The sequence below is a fragment of the Biomphalaria glabrata genome, chromosome 9, assembly GCF_947242115.1.
Source record: "Biomphalaria glabrata chromosome 9, xgBioGlab47.1, whole genome shotgun sequence".
NCBI classification, from domain to species: domain Eukaryota; kingdom Metazoa; phylum Mollusca; class Gastropoda; family Planorbidae; genus Biomphalaria; species Biomphalaria glabrata.
The window spans coordinates 29302276-29319861 of record NC_074719.1 but is presented as its reverse complement, the minus strand read 5'-3'; the positions used below and the strand labels follow the sequence as shown (position 1 = coordinate 29319861).

Here is a 17586-nt window from a genome sequence, read left to right as displayed (position 1 = left end):
TCTTTAAAAAAATAATAAACATTTTTTTTTGCGTAAATATAGATTTAGTATAACAGAACTTACATAACATAGCAATACAAATATATATAAAAAAAAATTTGACAAAAAATCTACAACCATTCGCCTAAATGTGTTAGAAATAGGTTAATGCCTGTCTCCCCTAATAAAGAGCCACAAGTGTTTCTTACTATTAATAGTGAGTAGTTGTAAAAGTGGTGTATTTTTATAAAAAAACTGCTTGCATAAGTGATCTAAAAAATTAGATTTTTCGCTTTCAGAAAAGAAAAAAAGTAGCTGTTGCATCAGAACTTTGAATGGTCTAAAATATTGTGATGTCAGATTTTCACTATCTTTTCTAGTTTACGAGTTCTAAACGTGGCGGACGGACAGACAGGCCACACAAAACTAATAGCGTATTTTCCCCTTTCGGGGGCGCTAATAAAAATTGGTTCACAGTAAGATATTAGCAGCAGCAGAAGTAAGAATACATGTGGCAGTATAAGAATATTGTAGTGGTTGAGATGTAATTTTAATTATTTGCCAATGTTTGATTTGGTAGTGAATCATTTTACACTGTACATAATTTGCTCCACCAAAATGTCAAGTTCCATTTCCTGATCCTCTTCAAAATGATGAACAGTTCTACTCATTGTTCATTCTCATCACTTCTGTGGTATAACAAACATGTCAGCAGTTTTTCATAATGATGCATACATTTAGCAATATTTGTATTCATTCTACCAGTACAAGAGTTGGCAATCCTTTCAATCATCATTATCAAACTCTAAATTTGAGTGAGGACCCGAGAGGTTCAAATCCTCTTTCGCAAAAGCCCTTAACTTAAGCCCTTTTATTATTCATAATGGGAAATAAGTCACCAGTCAGGTTAGTAACATGTTTTCCTAGAATTTTTAAGATGGAATTCAGCATATCTTTAGCAGTCAAAAAGAATTTGAGACAGGTTTCCTCTACATCCCCACTGCAGGGCACAGTGAGTCAAAATTGAACCCAAAGGCACTTCATGTGCTCTGAGGTTTTTTGGAACTTGTCCCAGCACTCAAACTATTTCCATTTCTATTTTTTATAATCATTGCTAGAGCATGATGAAAACTCATGGCTACTCTGTGGGTAGTGTTAGCCTTGTCTGACATGCCAAAGACTGCAAGTGATGATATTAAGTCACACCTAAGTGAATCATAACCCACTGAATTATTACCAAGGCACCATAGCGTTGGCTTCCATTGTGAGAACAGTGGTGACCAGGGCTTTGTTTAAGTCTGTAGTATACCTATTTCTAGTCAGTGATTATAACAATTTGTGTGGCCTTAAGTGCCCCTCACAGCCAAGATACAATGATTTATATGGCCTCACTTATTACCTTTGCTTCTACATCAAAGCCACATGAACCACTAAGCCAGGAAACTCAAAATAGACTAACCTGCTCTGCCAGAGTGCACTGATGCCAACCCATCAGTAAATGCCAAGATTACAATGATGAACATTAACAAACACTTGTTGACTTTCAATAATTTTAATAAGATCAAATTAAAAACAATCCAATATGAACAAGATTCATGAATCTGGTAGGAAATGTTAATGGCAGCTTTCGTAATATATAAACACCAAAGTCTTACATTCATAATATCCCCTTGGATCAAACAAATGACATTCTACCCTATGATCAAACAATCACTCATTTTATAATTGAGATTCCTAATTAAAATATTTTAATTTGAAGCCTGTCAAGGATTTAGCACAAATTTCAAGAACATCCCAGAAGTTCAAGATTTTTATGTACAAAAGATGCATAAATGCAAGTTACAAGATTGTAACTGTGTCAACTTTTTATTTGACACAAAAACATGACTTTGTACTCTCAACAATGTTCACTTTAATATTCATTGACTCTCAAAACTATTTCTATTGACATCAACATGTTCCTATGTATGACAATTTGCACATGTAATCATTGACTACACGCTTTTGGATCAACACCTCAGAAACCCAAATACTTATTTTCTTTAATAGCATAGAAACCACTTAGTAAATAAAATATTTGGTGTATGACAATCACAGCTTTATACTGATTAAGTTCAAAAACTTGTGTAAAAATATAAACATATTGGTGACAGTGTGGTTTGTACAGCTTGAGGGGAAACAACTCAATCCAAGGCACTAATGTGGTTGTGAGATCAGTCAAGATTTTTCTAAATGATTCATTGAAAGTACATTTGTACAAGTATTTAAAATAAAAAATAATTTCCCTACAAAACAAAAAAATCCATTAAAATGTTAAGATTTTGAAAATCATTTTATTATTAAAAAGAAGCAACTTTAACATTTGAATGCACTTTATATTCTGGTGTTTATAGACTTCATTATTTCAGAGACACATTGACAATTTGTGCTAAATCAATGAAGTGGCTATAAGAAAAATTTAAAATAACAACGTAGGAGATGCTAATTTTTTTCTTCTTTAAAAAAAAAAAAAACACAAAAAAACAAAAGCACCAAATGTCTAAAGAAAAAAAAAAAAAAAAAGAAAACTATTTCCACTAGAAGAAAAAAAAAAAAAAAAAAAAACACTTCTATTTTGGCAGCAGACATATCCAATGATCCCACTGGAATCCATAATGTATGTTTCTGTTAGTAAGCTTCATCTGATCACAAGTTGGCTAGAAGTGTTGGTGGAAACAAACTCATGATTTGAAATGAAAGTTAAACTTGATAAAAACATAAGGGCAGAGAGACCACACCCTCATTGTAATTAAGACTGCTGGTGCAAACCATTCTCTTTAGAACAAGGGGTGGTCAGCAAATAAATCTTGATTCTTTCATTTTGTATTTAGTGGTTGACCTTTATCTTTGCCACGAAGCTTCATTCCTGTTCAAAACAGAGCAACATTTTACATTGAGCTACACAGCTGAAATAACATTGAGATAAACTAGAGAAAGAATACTGTTTGGAATGTACAAGTTATATTTACTTAATCAACATTGACATAACAGGTCATGGCAAAAAGAAAAGAATATTGAAAGATGTGCTGTTTATCTTTGTAAAATTATACATCAATATCACATGATACATTGAGAAACTACCTCTTTATCACATGATTGTCATTGTATATCTTTAAAAATAACTTCATTCTCAAACTACAAATAAACCTACATCAATGCCATTTCATATATTTGGCCACTTTTGTCAATTTATAGTAAGTTTTTATAGTATAGTATTTATAGTAAGTAAGTTGTTTTTTCTTTGTTCCATCTGATAATACGCTGACTTTTTCTCAGTTTATTAAGTGTGTATAAAAATATTCCGTGCAATCTATGGCTGCTGGTTATCAGTGTCGTGGCCAGCATAATGACCAAAGGCCTTTACCTTTACCAACTAATGTCAGGTACCCATGAGCTGAGTGGACTCAGGGATATCCTGAAAATAATAATAAGGCTTGTCTTAGAGTCTGAAGATTAATGAGAAATACAGTATTTTCCAATGCACCCCTGTTACATAAACCCCCGTTCAGCTCACCAAAAAGGTCTGCTTTTGGAATACATACCCCCCCCCCCCCCATCCTTACGGGATACATGCCTTGACCAGCTTAACTGTCGGACTATAAGAAAACCCTTTATTCGGTCCATACTGGCATTCACAAGGATATCGCTGTTTATCGTTGTTCATTAATATTGTTATAATTATAATTTATAATCTACATTACCACTTACATCATAATTACTTTTCATTTGTTTTCATTTTGATTATGTGTATATTGTTATTATTTGTAATACCAAATTTGTATTTGCCTTTCTAGCACTTGTGCTTTGTGGCAAAACAAATAAAATGGTTAAATTGTTTAAAAGAAAGATGAAAACACCACTGTATGAGCATGCATCTTTGGTGAAAGTGTTCAGGAAGTCTTAGTTGCTTTCTGTATAGTACCAAGTCTCAGATCCATATTATAGGTACAAAGGCAATGAAATAATAGGTTTGTTTTATTAATCATTCTAGAAAATTTGTATTAAAAAAATGTTAATTTTCTTTATGGAGGAAGGGAGATGTTTTAAATATTACCTAAACCTTAAACTTAACGGAAACTTTTTTCCATACTCAAATTTTAATGAAGCTAGCAAGTTGTTATATTAATTGTGATAATCATATATTGAAGAAGTATAGGTTTATTTTATTATCATAGTCAATAGCAATAAACTGGACTATTAATGACAACTTGCCTAAAACTCTTTCAAGCTTCCCAATAACTTGTTGATTAGGAATAGCTTTGCCACCTTCATAGTCATTCACAACTTGTTGCTTCTCATTGATTTTCTGTGGTTTCAATACAAGTACAAATTAAATAAACAATATCCCTTATAAATGGAATCAGTATCTTATTAGACAATGAAAATAGTACCATATTATAACTTATAACTTTTCACAAACTCTTAATCTTAATATATTCATGCATTGAATAGCAGTTTATGTCCACCACCTTTTAAGTAAATGACTTGATATTATATTTACAAAAATGGACTATACAAGTTTTAATGGCTCTGAACAAAAGATTAAAAAACAAGATTTAGCTGATAGAAGAATAAAATATGATTGTACAATACATCTAACTATACATTTGGGATTTATTTTAAAAAAAAACTGAATTTATTAACTTAACAAGCTGATGATTATGTTAAAAAGATTGTCCCAGCTCATTCTAACAACTTTATTTCAAAATGAAACCTATATTATTATTGAATCCTTTACCATATCACCCCATTCCTAGAAGAATGAAATTTTAAATGAACTTTGATCTATTTTAATGATCCTGTGGTCTACCAATCAAAGCTTTCAGATTCATAAGTACTGTTCCCCTTTAACCACTGCATCATTTGACAAGGACATGATAGGCCCAACAAATGGATTGAATAGAGACCACAAGCAACTAACTTGGAAACTTTCAAGTGAAATAATGAAAAAGGTGGCAGTGACAAAAGTGAGATGCAGGGTAAAACTAACCTAATTCAGAATGGCAAGCATGAACAGCAGTAAAGGCATAGATGGGGCGGATTTTATTTTTTTTTTGGGGGGGGGGGGGGGGGGGGGGGGGGGTTGAGGTGGACAAAAAATGGCATTAATGACTTTCTATACAGCTGATGGAAAGGGAAGAGAAAGGAACAAATCAACTATTGTGTGCTGAATGAACAAAATAGGAGCAAAGAAACAGCTACTCAAGACCAAGCAGACTATTATTTTTGTAGTGAATAATCAAGTAAGCTATTTATAGATATATAGAAATTTTAAAAAGTTCTGTTTCTATTTGTGTATTAACCCTTTGACAACTAGAGTCGCCGCTACTGGTTGACAACTAGAGTCGCCGGCAAACGCCGATTTTGGGTTGTTTCGTTTACGCAAGCACTGCTAGTTTTAAAATAACTATTTATACCTTTACTAACTCTGACTTAGAAGAGCGATAGTGATGCTATTTTTAGGTGTTTATTTTGTATCTGCAGCATGTTAGAATGGATTTTTATGATTTATTGAAAATTACGTTTTTTTTTGGCTGGTTTAGAAAATGGAACATATTTAGGCTTATGTTTAGGCTTTAATAGAATTAGATTTTAATGGGAATATTAATGTTTAAGCTGTAGAATAAGGATATAATGATTGGGGTAAGTGATTTAGAACCATTTAAGACCGATAGTAGTGAAAATAAATAAAAAATTGATGCTAGATCTAGCATTGAATATGTTAGATCTAGTCAAACGGGAGATTGGAAGGCAACTAAATATGACATGATATTTTAATGTTTTTGATCTCTGTAGGCCTATTTATGACTTCAAACATGATGCTTAACCCTAGGTCTATTTTTTCTATTATAAAAAGAAGGTTTTTGTTAGGTTTTATTAGTTTTTTTCTGTGAATTTAGTCAAAAAATTGTTTTTTTTAAATAGCTCATACAGAGTTATATCCCTTCTCTTAGGGATGGGGTAGATAGTTTCTTACAACTGCTTAGTGGTGAAATGGTTAAATACTGGAGACAAACTTGTAAAGTTTATAAACTACACTGATTAAACAGATCAATACTCACAGTGGCAAGGTCCTTTTGGGTCCAGCCCTTCGCTTGGCGACCTTGTTGAATAAGTTTGGCCACATCCAATGCGACATGTTCATGGTGTAACTCTTCTGTTTCCCTATCAAGTTTAGCTGTATTTTTGTTGGCAGACATTTGTTTATTTTGACCTCCAGCATCTGACAGAAAGAATTTCACTTAATAATGATATTTTCAAAACATTTTTTAAAATATCCCCCTAATTTCTTTAGACACTAATTAATTATTTAAAAAATTAATCATGTCTTTAAATTGTAGTTGATGTTAAAATATATTTACATTTCTTATTGGTTTCAATGTCTGCGCCTGTCCTTAGTGCAGAGTTGACAGCCTAAAAGATAAAATTTTAAAATATGAAACATGCAGCTTCAGAGAGCCAATGTTATTCACAAGTCTAACTCTAACTTAATATGTTGAAATACGAAACAAAAATATATAATTTTATTGGACCAAATGAGTGGATATTCAGTTTGACTACATTTGTCCACATCAGCATTAATAATAATAAGAATTGTCTTCGAGTCTAGACACACAACTTTTAATGGTGGCCCTTAATATGTCAAGAATTAAAATACATATTTGTGCATAATTTATTTAGGTCGATGACTATAGTCTAGCTTTACATTGTATTTTTATAGTCTTGTCTTTACCCTTTGAATACAATTTTAAATACATTTTCATTCATTATGAATTGTAACTCACTCTTTGTTGCTTGCCTATTATTAATTCTGTGCCTGTATGTGATTTTTGTGCAAGTGTATTTCTTAAAAATTCATTAAGACTGCACTTGTCACACTAAGTTCAACAATAATCAACAAACTTAAATTGAATGAACTCTGTCAAAATCTTCACACAAAGATACATCAAAGACATCTTAGGAAATTAGGAGAACTAATTATTGACAAAAATAATTAAACTTTTAAAAACTGCAACCATCAGTAGTCTAACTACAGTTACCATCACTTAATGAGATAGAAATACTTCACATGGACTAAATCAAAAAATCATCTTCTATCACTCAAATACAACACTATTATCTCTTGAAATACTAGTTCATGAAAAAGGGCTTTCCAAAACATATAAAATCCTGAATGTTGTTGTGTACACTGTTATTGTTACAGTAGTAATGGTGAGGTCACAGCTGAGGCTGCGCAGTCACGGGAAATACTGCATTCCTCACTAATATTTTTTTTTGTTTTAATGTTATCATTATTCTTCAGTCATTTGTAGGAAACACTTTAGAAATCTTATAACATAAATATGCAAACAATAAGCAAAAATTATAAATAAGCTAAAATAAATAATTTCAATATATATCATTTATATACATTCTAAAAGTGTACTTTGAAAACAGGCAAAGATACTTGTCAGATTTATATAAACACACACACAAACTTTCACAAAGTTAAATTGTAGGAAATGTCACATAGAAATTACATCACTGCTTGAACGGGGTCACCACATTTCAAAATCCTATTTTTAGCAAGTTATGCATTTAAACATTGGTGAAAAAGCAAAATTTAAAGTATTCTCGTTCTCTGCAAATATGGCATACTTTCAGATCTATTAATATTGAATAAGATAGAAGAGACATCAACAAAAATGCTGCCCAGAACATTAAATTACTAATAATCCGGTACTTTTATACACATCATATATAAGTCCGCGCTATTTTGTCAGGTTACCTGTTAAGCCAATACTACTTTACGGAACAGAGACCTGAAGAACCAACATCAACACCATGAAAAAAATCCAGGTACTGGTATTTATCAATAGTTGCCTGAGGAAGATTTTTATTCCTCATCATCATCATCATCAAACTCCATTAGAGTGAGGGCTTGAGAGGCTCAAATCCTCTCTTGCAAAAGCCCTGGACAGAAACCCTGCTGTCTTGCGTAGTGCATGAATGTCGCCATACAGGTCGAGAATTTTGGGTTTCCCAGACCTGTCTAGACGGAGATCAGCAAGTCTGGGGCAGTCAAACAGAATATGAGGCACGGTTTCCTCTTCTTACCCGCAGCGAGGGCACCGTGAATCGAAATTTGGCCATAGCCGCGAGAAATATGAGCCAACAGGACAGTGGCCTGTCCTGCACTATGCTATAATAGCTTGCTCAGGCCTGGACAGCCTCCACCACGGGGAAGTGCGGTCAGGGCGCCTCATGCGCTCCCAGACTCCACGGGCTTTTTGGGACTTGTCCCAGCACTCAAACCACTTTTCCATTTCTGTTTTTTGTATTATAGCCAGGGCTTGATGAAAGCTTACAGCCTGATCAGTGGGTGGAATTTGCCCTCCCTGGTGGGCCAAAGAGTCTGCGATTGTGTTGCCAGTCACACCTATGTGACTCAGTACCCACTGCATTATTACAGGGGTGCCATAGCGTTGTTTGATGTTATGTGAAGCCATGATGACAGTGTTGATATTGGGGGGCCATGGTCCGGGGCTTTGCAAAGCATGTAGTACAGATTTTGAGTCAGTGACCACAACAATCTGTGTTGCCCTCAAATGTCCCTCGCCGAGTTGAGAGTCAATGACTTTTAAGGCTTCACAGACTGCCATGGTCTCCGCATCAAAACTGCAAACACTACCACATGGTCCAAAGATTTTGACTGTGTGAGAGCCAAGAAAGTCGATGTAGGCTCCATAGCCTGCTCTTCCAGAATCTATTGATGCAGATCCATCAGTGTATGCAAAAATAGCACTGGGCTTGAAGGTATTAATGGTCTCCAGAGCTAGGATTTGAAGGTCGTTAGATGAACGGCTTTGCTGAGTAGCATTAGGGTCTACTAATTTCAAGCGTATGTCTGGGGTTGTTGGGCGACACCAAGGGGGAAGGGGATGAAAGCGTTGAATGTTTTGTCGGTTGGTGGAGAGGCCAGCTTCATCAGATAGTCTAGTGGCATGATGCATAAAAGACTGCATCTGGATACGTCTTCTGCATCTCCAACCATCCACTAGTTTTCTAGCTGGGAGGTATTCATCCAGCCTTTTATACCGCTCATAGCAGGTCAGTACTGACCTTTCCCTCCTAAGGGTTAGTGGAGCTATATTAGCCATTATTTCAGCCGCATTCACTGGACTTGTCCTAAAGGTTCCACAGACAAATCTTAGTGCTTGGGACTGTATTTTCTCAAGTTGTTCAAGAGCAGTCCTAGAGCCATAAATTTGCACAGGTAGGCTGTAGTCTATCTGTGATCGGACTGCTCCTAAATACAGGGATCGGAGCATGTCTGCTCGGGCTCCGCACTTCGTGGATGCCAGCTTCCGCACAATGCAAAGTTTCCCAGAGGCTTTTCTTACAACATCCTGGATGTGCTCACACATTTTTAGTTTGCGATCTAAAGTTACACCAAGGTACTTGGGTAGCTTTTCCATGCTGAGAGCCACTCCGTTGAGGGAGAGCTGGAAAGGTTGCCCGAGAATGCCAGTCCCGAGCGTGAACAGAGAATAGACCGTCTTGGAGGTGTTTATTTCTAGCCTCCATTTTTGTGTGTATGAGCAGAGCGTATGGAGGTCCTCTTGTAGCACTTTTTGTATAGAGGATGCGCTCCTTCCGGATTTCCAAAGGACAATATCATCAGCATATAGCAGTTTTTGGCAATTTAGCTGAGCCGGTAGGTCATTTATGAAGGCCGTGAAAAGGGCGCATGACAGGACGGAGCCCTGGGGGAGGCCGTGCTCGAGGGTCATTTCCCTTAAGACTTCTCCGTACATCCTTGTTCTTATTGTACGCTCTTGTAGGAAGTCTCTAATCCAGTAATATATCCGTCCCCGCACCCCCACGGCTCTTATCTTATGAAGCAAACCAGGCCGCCATACTTTATCATATGCCTGTTTTAAGTCAATGAAGACTGCGTATGTGCTTTAGGTCCTTTGGAATCCATCTGCTACGCTCTGCACAAAGATGTTGACTTGGTCTATAGCGGACATTCCAGCCCTGAAACCAGCCTGTTCTGGAGCTATAAGACGGGCACTCTCAAGGTACCAAACCAGACGCTCATTTACCATTGCCTGAGGAAGATTTTTATTAGACAAGACGAGATCTCGAATGAGTAACTGTGGCAATAAATAAAGCAGCAGCCCATTGAAGTAGATATCCTTCAGAGACGCTGGAGATGGAGAGGTCACACCCTTCACAAGCCTGTATCCAACATAACAAGGCAAGCCCTAACCTGGAACCCACAATTTGGAAGCAGATGCTTATCTTATCTAATATGATACAGACGTTAATTCAAAAAAGAAGATGATTTCGTCCTACGCGTCATGCATATTAACCAATGCCAAGCAGATTGGCAAGACGTGGGGACAGTTGGAGAGACTCGCTCAGAACCGAGATGCCTGGAGGAAGCTGGTTGGTGGCCTATGCCCCAGAAGCCAACGGACCACAGGCAGAGATCTAGAGTAGAGTCGTAGACTAGTAGTACTAAATCTAGATAGATACTGTTTACTTAGTCACTGACACACAGTCACTAAATCTACTTATTTATCTTATCTTAGTCTTATGATTATGTAATACACTATAATGACGTTACTTCAAAAAAGATGATTACGTCCTATGCGTCATGCAATTAATTATTTATATATTATTTACAAGATCTACGGCAATATCCGCATTGAGCGTCGATATTTACACTCCTGGCCATTTTTCTGCGTTGTCAAGGAGCAGGATCAAGACCAAAAGCATTATCAAAAGGGGGAATAACCTAGTTGTTTTTAGGAAGAGAGAGAAAATTAACTAATAGAAATAATAGAGCTGTAGAGCTCACAGACCTATATAAAATACCGACCGTAAATACAGATAGCTATGTAGATTGAATAAACAATTAGGACTATACACTATTTATTACTAGAAGCAGTTTTGAATAGGGGGTGGAGAGAATAGTATATTATTATATAATTAATAAATATATTCTTATTAATTACATCTGAATTACAAAAATTGCAGAAAAAATAGTGGATCTAGATGTTGCATTTGTATTTGATATAGACTAGGTCTAGGTGCAGATTTTTTTGATTAAAATTTAATGTGCTGTCAACATGTAATATTTCTAAGTTAAAGTTGAGATTAATATTGAATTTAAATAGCTATACGCATACCAGGACGTCTATCTAGTCAAATGTCAATTAAGTTATAATTAAATTATAATAATTACATACAGTAGTGGATCTAGATGAGGAAAAACATTATTATAATTCTAGACAGATGTAAGAGAGCAGTATTTCATGTTGACTTGGTAATAGGTTTAGATTATGTGTGTGTGTGTTAGTGTGTGTGATAAGAACTGAATTTAAATACACCTTCATCTAGGTCTATATAGAGACTAATGATTAAATTTTAAATAGATCCATTTAGTAATATTTTGATTATGATTTAAATTAAATAATGTTGAGATCAATATTGTATTTAAATAAATCAAATCTAGGCCTACTGCAACATTTCTTAATATGTCTGTCTAGAATAATGTTAAAATTAGTAAAATACGACCTTATATTTTTATTTCAACTTATAGTGCTGTCAACATTTACTTAAAATGGACATTATTATAGTGATCATATTTCTTTCAGACTTTTGGGCCTATTAAAATCACAATAGACAATATTTAGCATTGTTTTCTTCTTTTAACGCTGGATGAGTGGATCCCTGTTTTTTGTAGCAAAGATTTTGGGCCCAGTAAGGGCCCCAACTGGGCCAGCTCATACTAACCACATGGGCCCCATTTGGGGGATGAACATTGGCCCAAACAGGTGCCTATAGGGCTGAGTCTGAGCTCAGTCAGGGGGCCCAGAAAATCCCCTTGTGAAACCCGTGTGAGGCCTGTAAGGGGAAGGACTTGTGGGCCCCAACAGGGCCAAAGATAATTGGCCCTTTAGGGGCAATTAATGAAAGCCCAAATAGGGTCCTTAAGGATTGAGTCTAGGCACAATGAGGGGGCCCAGATGAATCCCCGATAGAAACCCTCATGGGCTAGTATGGGGCAAATGTTAAGGGGCATGAAAGGGCTAACCACATGGGCCCCATTTGGGGATGAACATTGCCCATATGAGGGCCCTAAGGGCTGAGTCTGGTCAGTTCGGGGCCCCTGATGGAACCCTCATGGAGCCAGTGTGGGGCTAACATTTAGGGGCCTCTAAGGGCTAAACACATGGGCCCCATTTGGGAGGTGAACATTAGCCCAACCCTTAGGGCTGAGTCTAGGCTCAGTTTGGGGGCCCAGATGGAACCCTCATAGAGCTAGTGTGGGGCTTTATTGAGGGGCCTGAAAGGGCTAAACACATGGCCCCATTGCAGAGGTGAACATTAGACCAAATGGGGGCCCTTAGGGCTGAGTCTGGGCTCAGTTCAGGGGCCCAGATGAAGCCCTATTGGAACCCTTATAGAGCCATTGTGGGGCAAACACTGAGGGGCCAGAAAGGGCTATACACATGGACCTCATTTGGGGGATGAACGTTGGCCCAAACGGGCGCAATCAGGGGGTCCTGATGAAGCCCTAATGAAAACCTAATGGGGCTAGTATAGGACAAATGTTGAGAGGCCTGTAAGGACTAACCACATGGGCACCATTTGGAGGTTGAACATTGGCCCAAACGGGCGCCCTTAGGGCTGAGTTTGGGCTCAGTCAGAACGCCCAGAAAATCCCCTTGTGAAACCCAAGTGGGGGCCCCAACTAGATCTATTTCATCTAAAGTTTTCATGTGGTAAATAAAAACTGTTCAAAATATCAGTCAAAGAAGTTGAAGATTCATTGACGCTAGATCCAGAATAGTCTAGATCTAGGCAGCACTAGGCTAGATGATCGATCTAATGTTTACTTCACTCTCTCTCTCTGAATCGGACTAGATCTAAGTCTAAATGTAGCGCTAAATTCTAATGATCAATGTCTGTGCAGCTAAGAAAAATAATAAAAAAAAAATCAACAAACTTCGAAGGCCCATAGAAACTGAAGCGAAAGACGTAAAAACATCCGTTTTTTTTTATGAAACGATCTATATTTCTACTTTTTAAAAAACCCAGCCAGCTCAAAATAACACCACGCGCCGCGCAGGAAAACGAGAGCTACGCAAGTCACGCTGTATGTGTGCTGTGGCGGGCGCATTAGTACTGAGGGGGGAAGGGCGCATTTGGTCGCATTAGTAGCTAATGAGTTAATTCTTAAGAGTTAAGAGTAAAGACAAACAAAATCATTACAAAAAAAAAAGTTAGATCTAGAAATAATATACATTTGCTCTATAATTTGCAATAGATCTAGAGTAGTTTATGCTATTCTGACACCTATAGCCCCAAATTTGAAAGTTTGACTTTGACAGTGCATTATTTGACAATGATTCGACATAGAAAAGAAAATGAAGTATCAAAATCTTCTTTAGTTTAAGGAGAATAAGGATGACTACTTATATTTGTACCCCTAACCTATATTTGTTATTATATTTAAGGTCAAAGAGGCCGTGTGTTTTCATTTAATTCGGACAATTTTGATCCACATTATTTGATTCCGGACACCATTATTTATTTCGGACAGTCTCTATATTTAGGCCTCAATAAACTCAGATTTTAATTCTTTACTAACATTAACTAAATTTTAAGATCCCCAGGCATAACCCCTCACATTAAATCATTAAGGTGTTTTGGAATTATGCATAAATACGAACACAAAAAGTAAAAATATGAACACACTTATTCTACCAATATTAGGTCACTGGGATAGTGACTTCTATACCGACTTTTAGACTTATTTTATGTTTGAATTGTTTGCATGATTAGATGTGTGTTGAATGTTTGTGTTTTTTGTTTATTAATTTAATAAATTTCTAATACAGATGTCAGATGATCTTTTGTAGTATATAGTACATGTTAGGATAACCATTCTTGCCTAACTGAATCCTCTATATTCTCTCACTATAATCTAGATCTATCTAGTAGGTCTAGATCTAAGCATTTAACTTCATTCAATGTACCAAGCTCACTCCAAACATTTGCCCATTTATTCTCTATTAAAAAAAAAACAACAAACGAACAAATATAATAAATAAGATCATTTTTATTGATGTCCAAAACTGGCTGTCGGAATTAATTTTGGTAAGAAAATCGTAATTTAATTCGGACACCTTATTAATTTTTTATTTGTATGGAATCAGACAACTTGGCTTATAAATCAAATAAAACAGCTCCAAAAACAGAATTAGGTACTTCGATAAACTGACCTAGATCCATTTTTTTTTTCTCCCAAAAAATGGCTGAAAAGTGTGTCAGCACATTTTACCCTTTTTTTAGGGGTGGTCATTTCCATCAAAGTTTTAGCATATTGTATTTGAGTTGAGGACTAATAATGATTACTTTTTGTAAACATAAGATATCAGAGATCATTTTTTATTTGCTTTTGAAGCCAATCTGTTAAATTTTTCTTAACAAAAGTTTATGTGAAAGTTGACATTTTTTCCTATAAAAGTTACAACAATGCTGTTTGCTACAATAATTTATCATATTATGAAATGTGTATATTTCAAATTTCATTAAATTCTCTTGGCGCACTTTAAAGATATTTGATATTAAAATTAACAAAGACAAAGAAGGGTAAAATTTTCTTTTTTAAATAAAATAAAAGTGTTTATGGTTACAACAATCTCACTAATTCTATTGAATTTAGCATGTTAATATATATATGTGTGCTAAGTTTGAACTTTGTAGCTTGGCGCACTCTTTAGATATTAATTTTCAAAGTTGATGGTTAAAATCTATTTTTAGTAACAACCAACACTGTGATTTACTGGAAATGGTCAATTTCTGTCTATCACGAGCTATTTTTAGAAGCACACATAGGAATTTTTCATTTAAATTAACTTTTATAGTGTTTGAATGCTAGATTATGGAGAGGGAATGTGTCTTTATTATAATGACTTTGTAATCTGCAAATTTTAAAGTAAAAGTTTAATTACTTTAAAAAATAATATTAACTATTACAATTTTTTTTTCATATTTTTAGCTCAGCGAACTAATAATTAATTTTTTTTTCTGTGTGTTGTTTTTTTCTATTAATATACATGTAAATTAATAGTTAATAAATGAGTACATTATATTTTTAAAATGATGAGCTATTATTGCACAAAAATTCAAGCAAAAAATCTTTTAATAACTTCTATAAAATCGCAAGGTTTCTTTTTTATTTTATTGTCCGAAGCAAGAAATTTTTCATTTACAATCTAATTTTTAAAGCATTTAAATTAAGGCATTTTAAAATGATTAATTGCCAGTGCTCTACAAAAAGGTTAAAACTGTTTTTTTATGAAGTTTATGAAACTTATAGTCATTAAATTTTAGGAAATATTTTTCTGCGCAGTGCTATTTTCATTTATAATTTATAAGAATTATCTATCTGATGCATATAAATAGCTATTTAAATACAGTAGAATTATAATTAAACAAAATAAAACACAATACAGATCTCTGATTATTTTTATTTGTGATTTTTGGGCTCATATGATGACAAAATCACATATTTTTATTTTTTGTCGAAGGCTTTTTTATATATTAATTAACTTTTTTTCAAAGATTTTATTGCTTGGTCTTATTTTTTAAATTTATTTTAACAGAATACTGGTTAATGTAAAAGAGTGTGAAGTTTCAACCCCATATCTTTAAGACTTTTTATAATACAGTTAATTTAAGTTCAACTGTCAGTTGTTTCGGTCACAGATTTTTTTTTTATTTACAAAGGCTAAAGAAGGCTAATTTTTGGCCACTAAAAATTTAATAACTTCCCTCACAATTAACTCAGCAATATAAAATTGGTATCATTGGAAAGCATTTCTCAAGCTCTATCTAACTACATAGGTTTCATTGCATTGTGATCATTTTGAAATTTTTATCGAAGTACCTAACAGAATAAATATTGCCGGGCTCATTAGTATAGACTTAGCCAATCAAAAATATAGTCTTAACCCTAGGAAGAGGTAAAGTCAGCCGGGTAACATAGGAAAAAACAACAACCTGACTAACAAATTTGAAATTCGTTTTTCTTACATAAAAACTTTAAAAAAGACAACTAAATGGAAGGAAATTGGGTCAGAATCATTGGAAAATGGACAAGCACATTATACAGCGCGCTAGTTTTATAATAAATATTAAAATAATTATTTAATGACCACAAAAACAGCGAATGTCCAAATTCATGTAATGTCCGAAATAAATAAACTACTATAGTAAATGTATGGGTTGTTTAAACAAAATAGATCTACATTTTCAAACACTATCGAACTTTTTCAGAACTATATTTTATAGTTGGCAACAAAAGAGAACTCATTTTATTTTATTTTTTGGTTTGAGTGGTATATAGTATATCTAATTTATCGGTAACCAACCAAGCCAATCTGGCAACAGTTGCAGTTTGTAAATATTGACGCTCATTGCGGAAATTGCCAGATCTACTATGAGTAACTATGTCTAGTTCTAGACCTAGAAATACACACGGCATTGTGGCCACTATCAGAGTCTCAGTATGGCTGTGAGTCAACTGAGTGTGACACTGTCACCTGTGACTCTGACTCAACTGACTGTCCGACTCGCGACTGTGATCACTGTGACTCTCCTCACTCACCTGTTTGGACCTCAACTGGCTTGCCTTGCCAGGTCTGTGTCCAATGTAAGTAACTTCACTCCAATCTGATTCTGCCATTCTTTTTATATTTCAATGCTTTGATATACTAATGTTATCTTAAAAGTAAATAAAACAGTTTTGCGTTAGTATTATGTACTGTTTATAATTATAAAAACTATCAAAACACAACCCTAACAGCAATAACTTCGTATGGTGCAATAAGGCGGAAATGAAGCTAACTGTCGTAACAAAAAAAAAACAGCTATTGATGTCGTTTTTTTTTTTAATGTTGGCATTTTCATTTTTATAATTTTATATTTAGATCTAAATTTAATTTTATCTTTACATGTTAATATATAGATCTAGATCTACCATAGTCAATGTTTATTTTAAAATGCGTTAATCTATTTTATAAGCGCAAAAACTAAATTTATTCGCATGAAATTTCTATAATTTATATAATTAATAATTACCTCTTGGGTGCTCACAACGATATACGGTTTTAACAGATTCGAATCCTAAACACCACAGTTCACGAAAAACCGTAAGCTTTCCTTTAAACTTTATTGAAGAGCTGAAAAGTTTGTTATTGGTCGATCTATTAAATTCTATTTGAAGATATTGTAAAAGAAAAGGTGTGGGGTTCAGTAAAAGTGATATAATAAGTACGGCCGAATAGTAGGATATGTGTGCGTGTGTATTTGGGGGGAGGGTGTTATAAAGTAGGTCGTACCAATCGAAAGTCTATGTTTAATAACGATAAATGCGCAGGGTGGGAAAAAATAAATAGGGGGTTCCAGAGAGAGAGAGAGGGGGGGGGGGGGAGAGAAAGTTTGAAAAAGAGAGGGGATGTTCCTGCTATAAATAACAATATAAAGCCTGGAAAAACAAATCAA

At 34.8% G+C, this 17586-nt stretch overlaps 1 protein-coding gene across 1 annotated transcript; it reads right to left on the bottom strand.

The window, feature by feature from the left end:
* Positions 1 to 1512: 1512 nt before the first annotated feature.
* Positions 1513 to 16929, bottom strand: LOC129928027 (endothelial differentiation-related factor 1 homolog). The gene is made up of 5 exons (XM_056039914.1): positions 16691 to 16929; positions 6381 to 6432; positions 6081 to 6241; positions 4231 to 4324; positions 1513 to 2884 (listed from the first exon to the last, which is right to left on the bottom strand). The coding sequence occupies exons 1-5, from the start codon at positions 16766 to 16768 to the stop codon at positions 2835 to 2837; spliced, it is 435 nt and encodes a 144-aa protein (XP_055895889.1). The 5' UTR covers positions 16769 to 16929; the 3' UTR covers positions 1513 to 2834.
* Between the last annotated feature and the right edge of the window lie 657 nt (positions 16930 to 17586).

Excerpts from the sequence above, each read along its gene's own strand:
- LOC129928027 (XM_056039914.1), bottom strand. The coding sequence starts at position 16,768 with ATGGCAGAATCAGATTGGAGTGAAGTTACTTACATTGGACACAGACCT. Across the intron at positions 6,433-16,690 it reads GCCAGTTGAGGTCCAAACAG|GCTGTCAACTCTGCACTAAG; the intron begins GTGAGTGAGGAG and ends TTTATCTTTTAG. Across the intron at positions 4,325-6,080 it reads CCCAAAAGGACCTTGCCACT|AAAATCAATGAGAAGCAACA; the intron begins GTGAGTATTGAT and ends TTGAAACCACAG.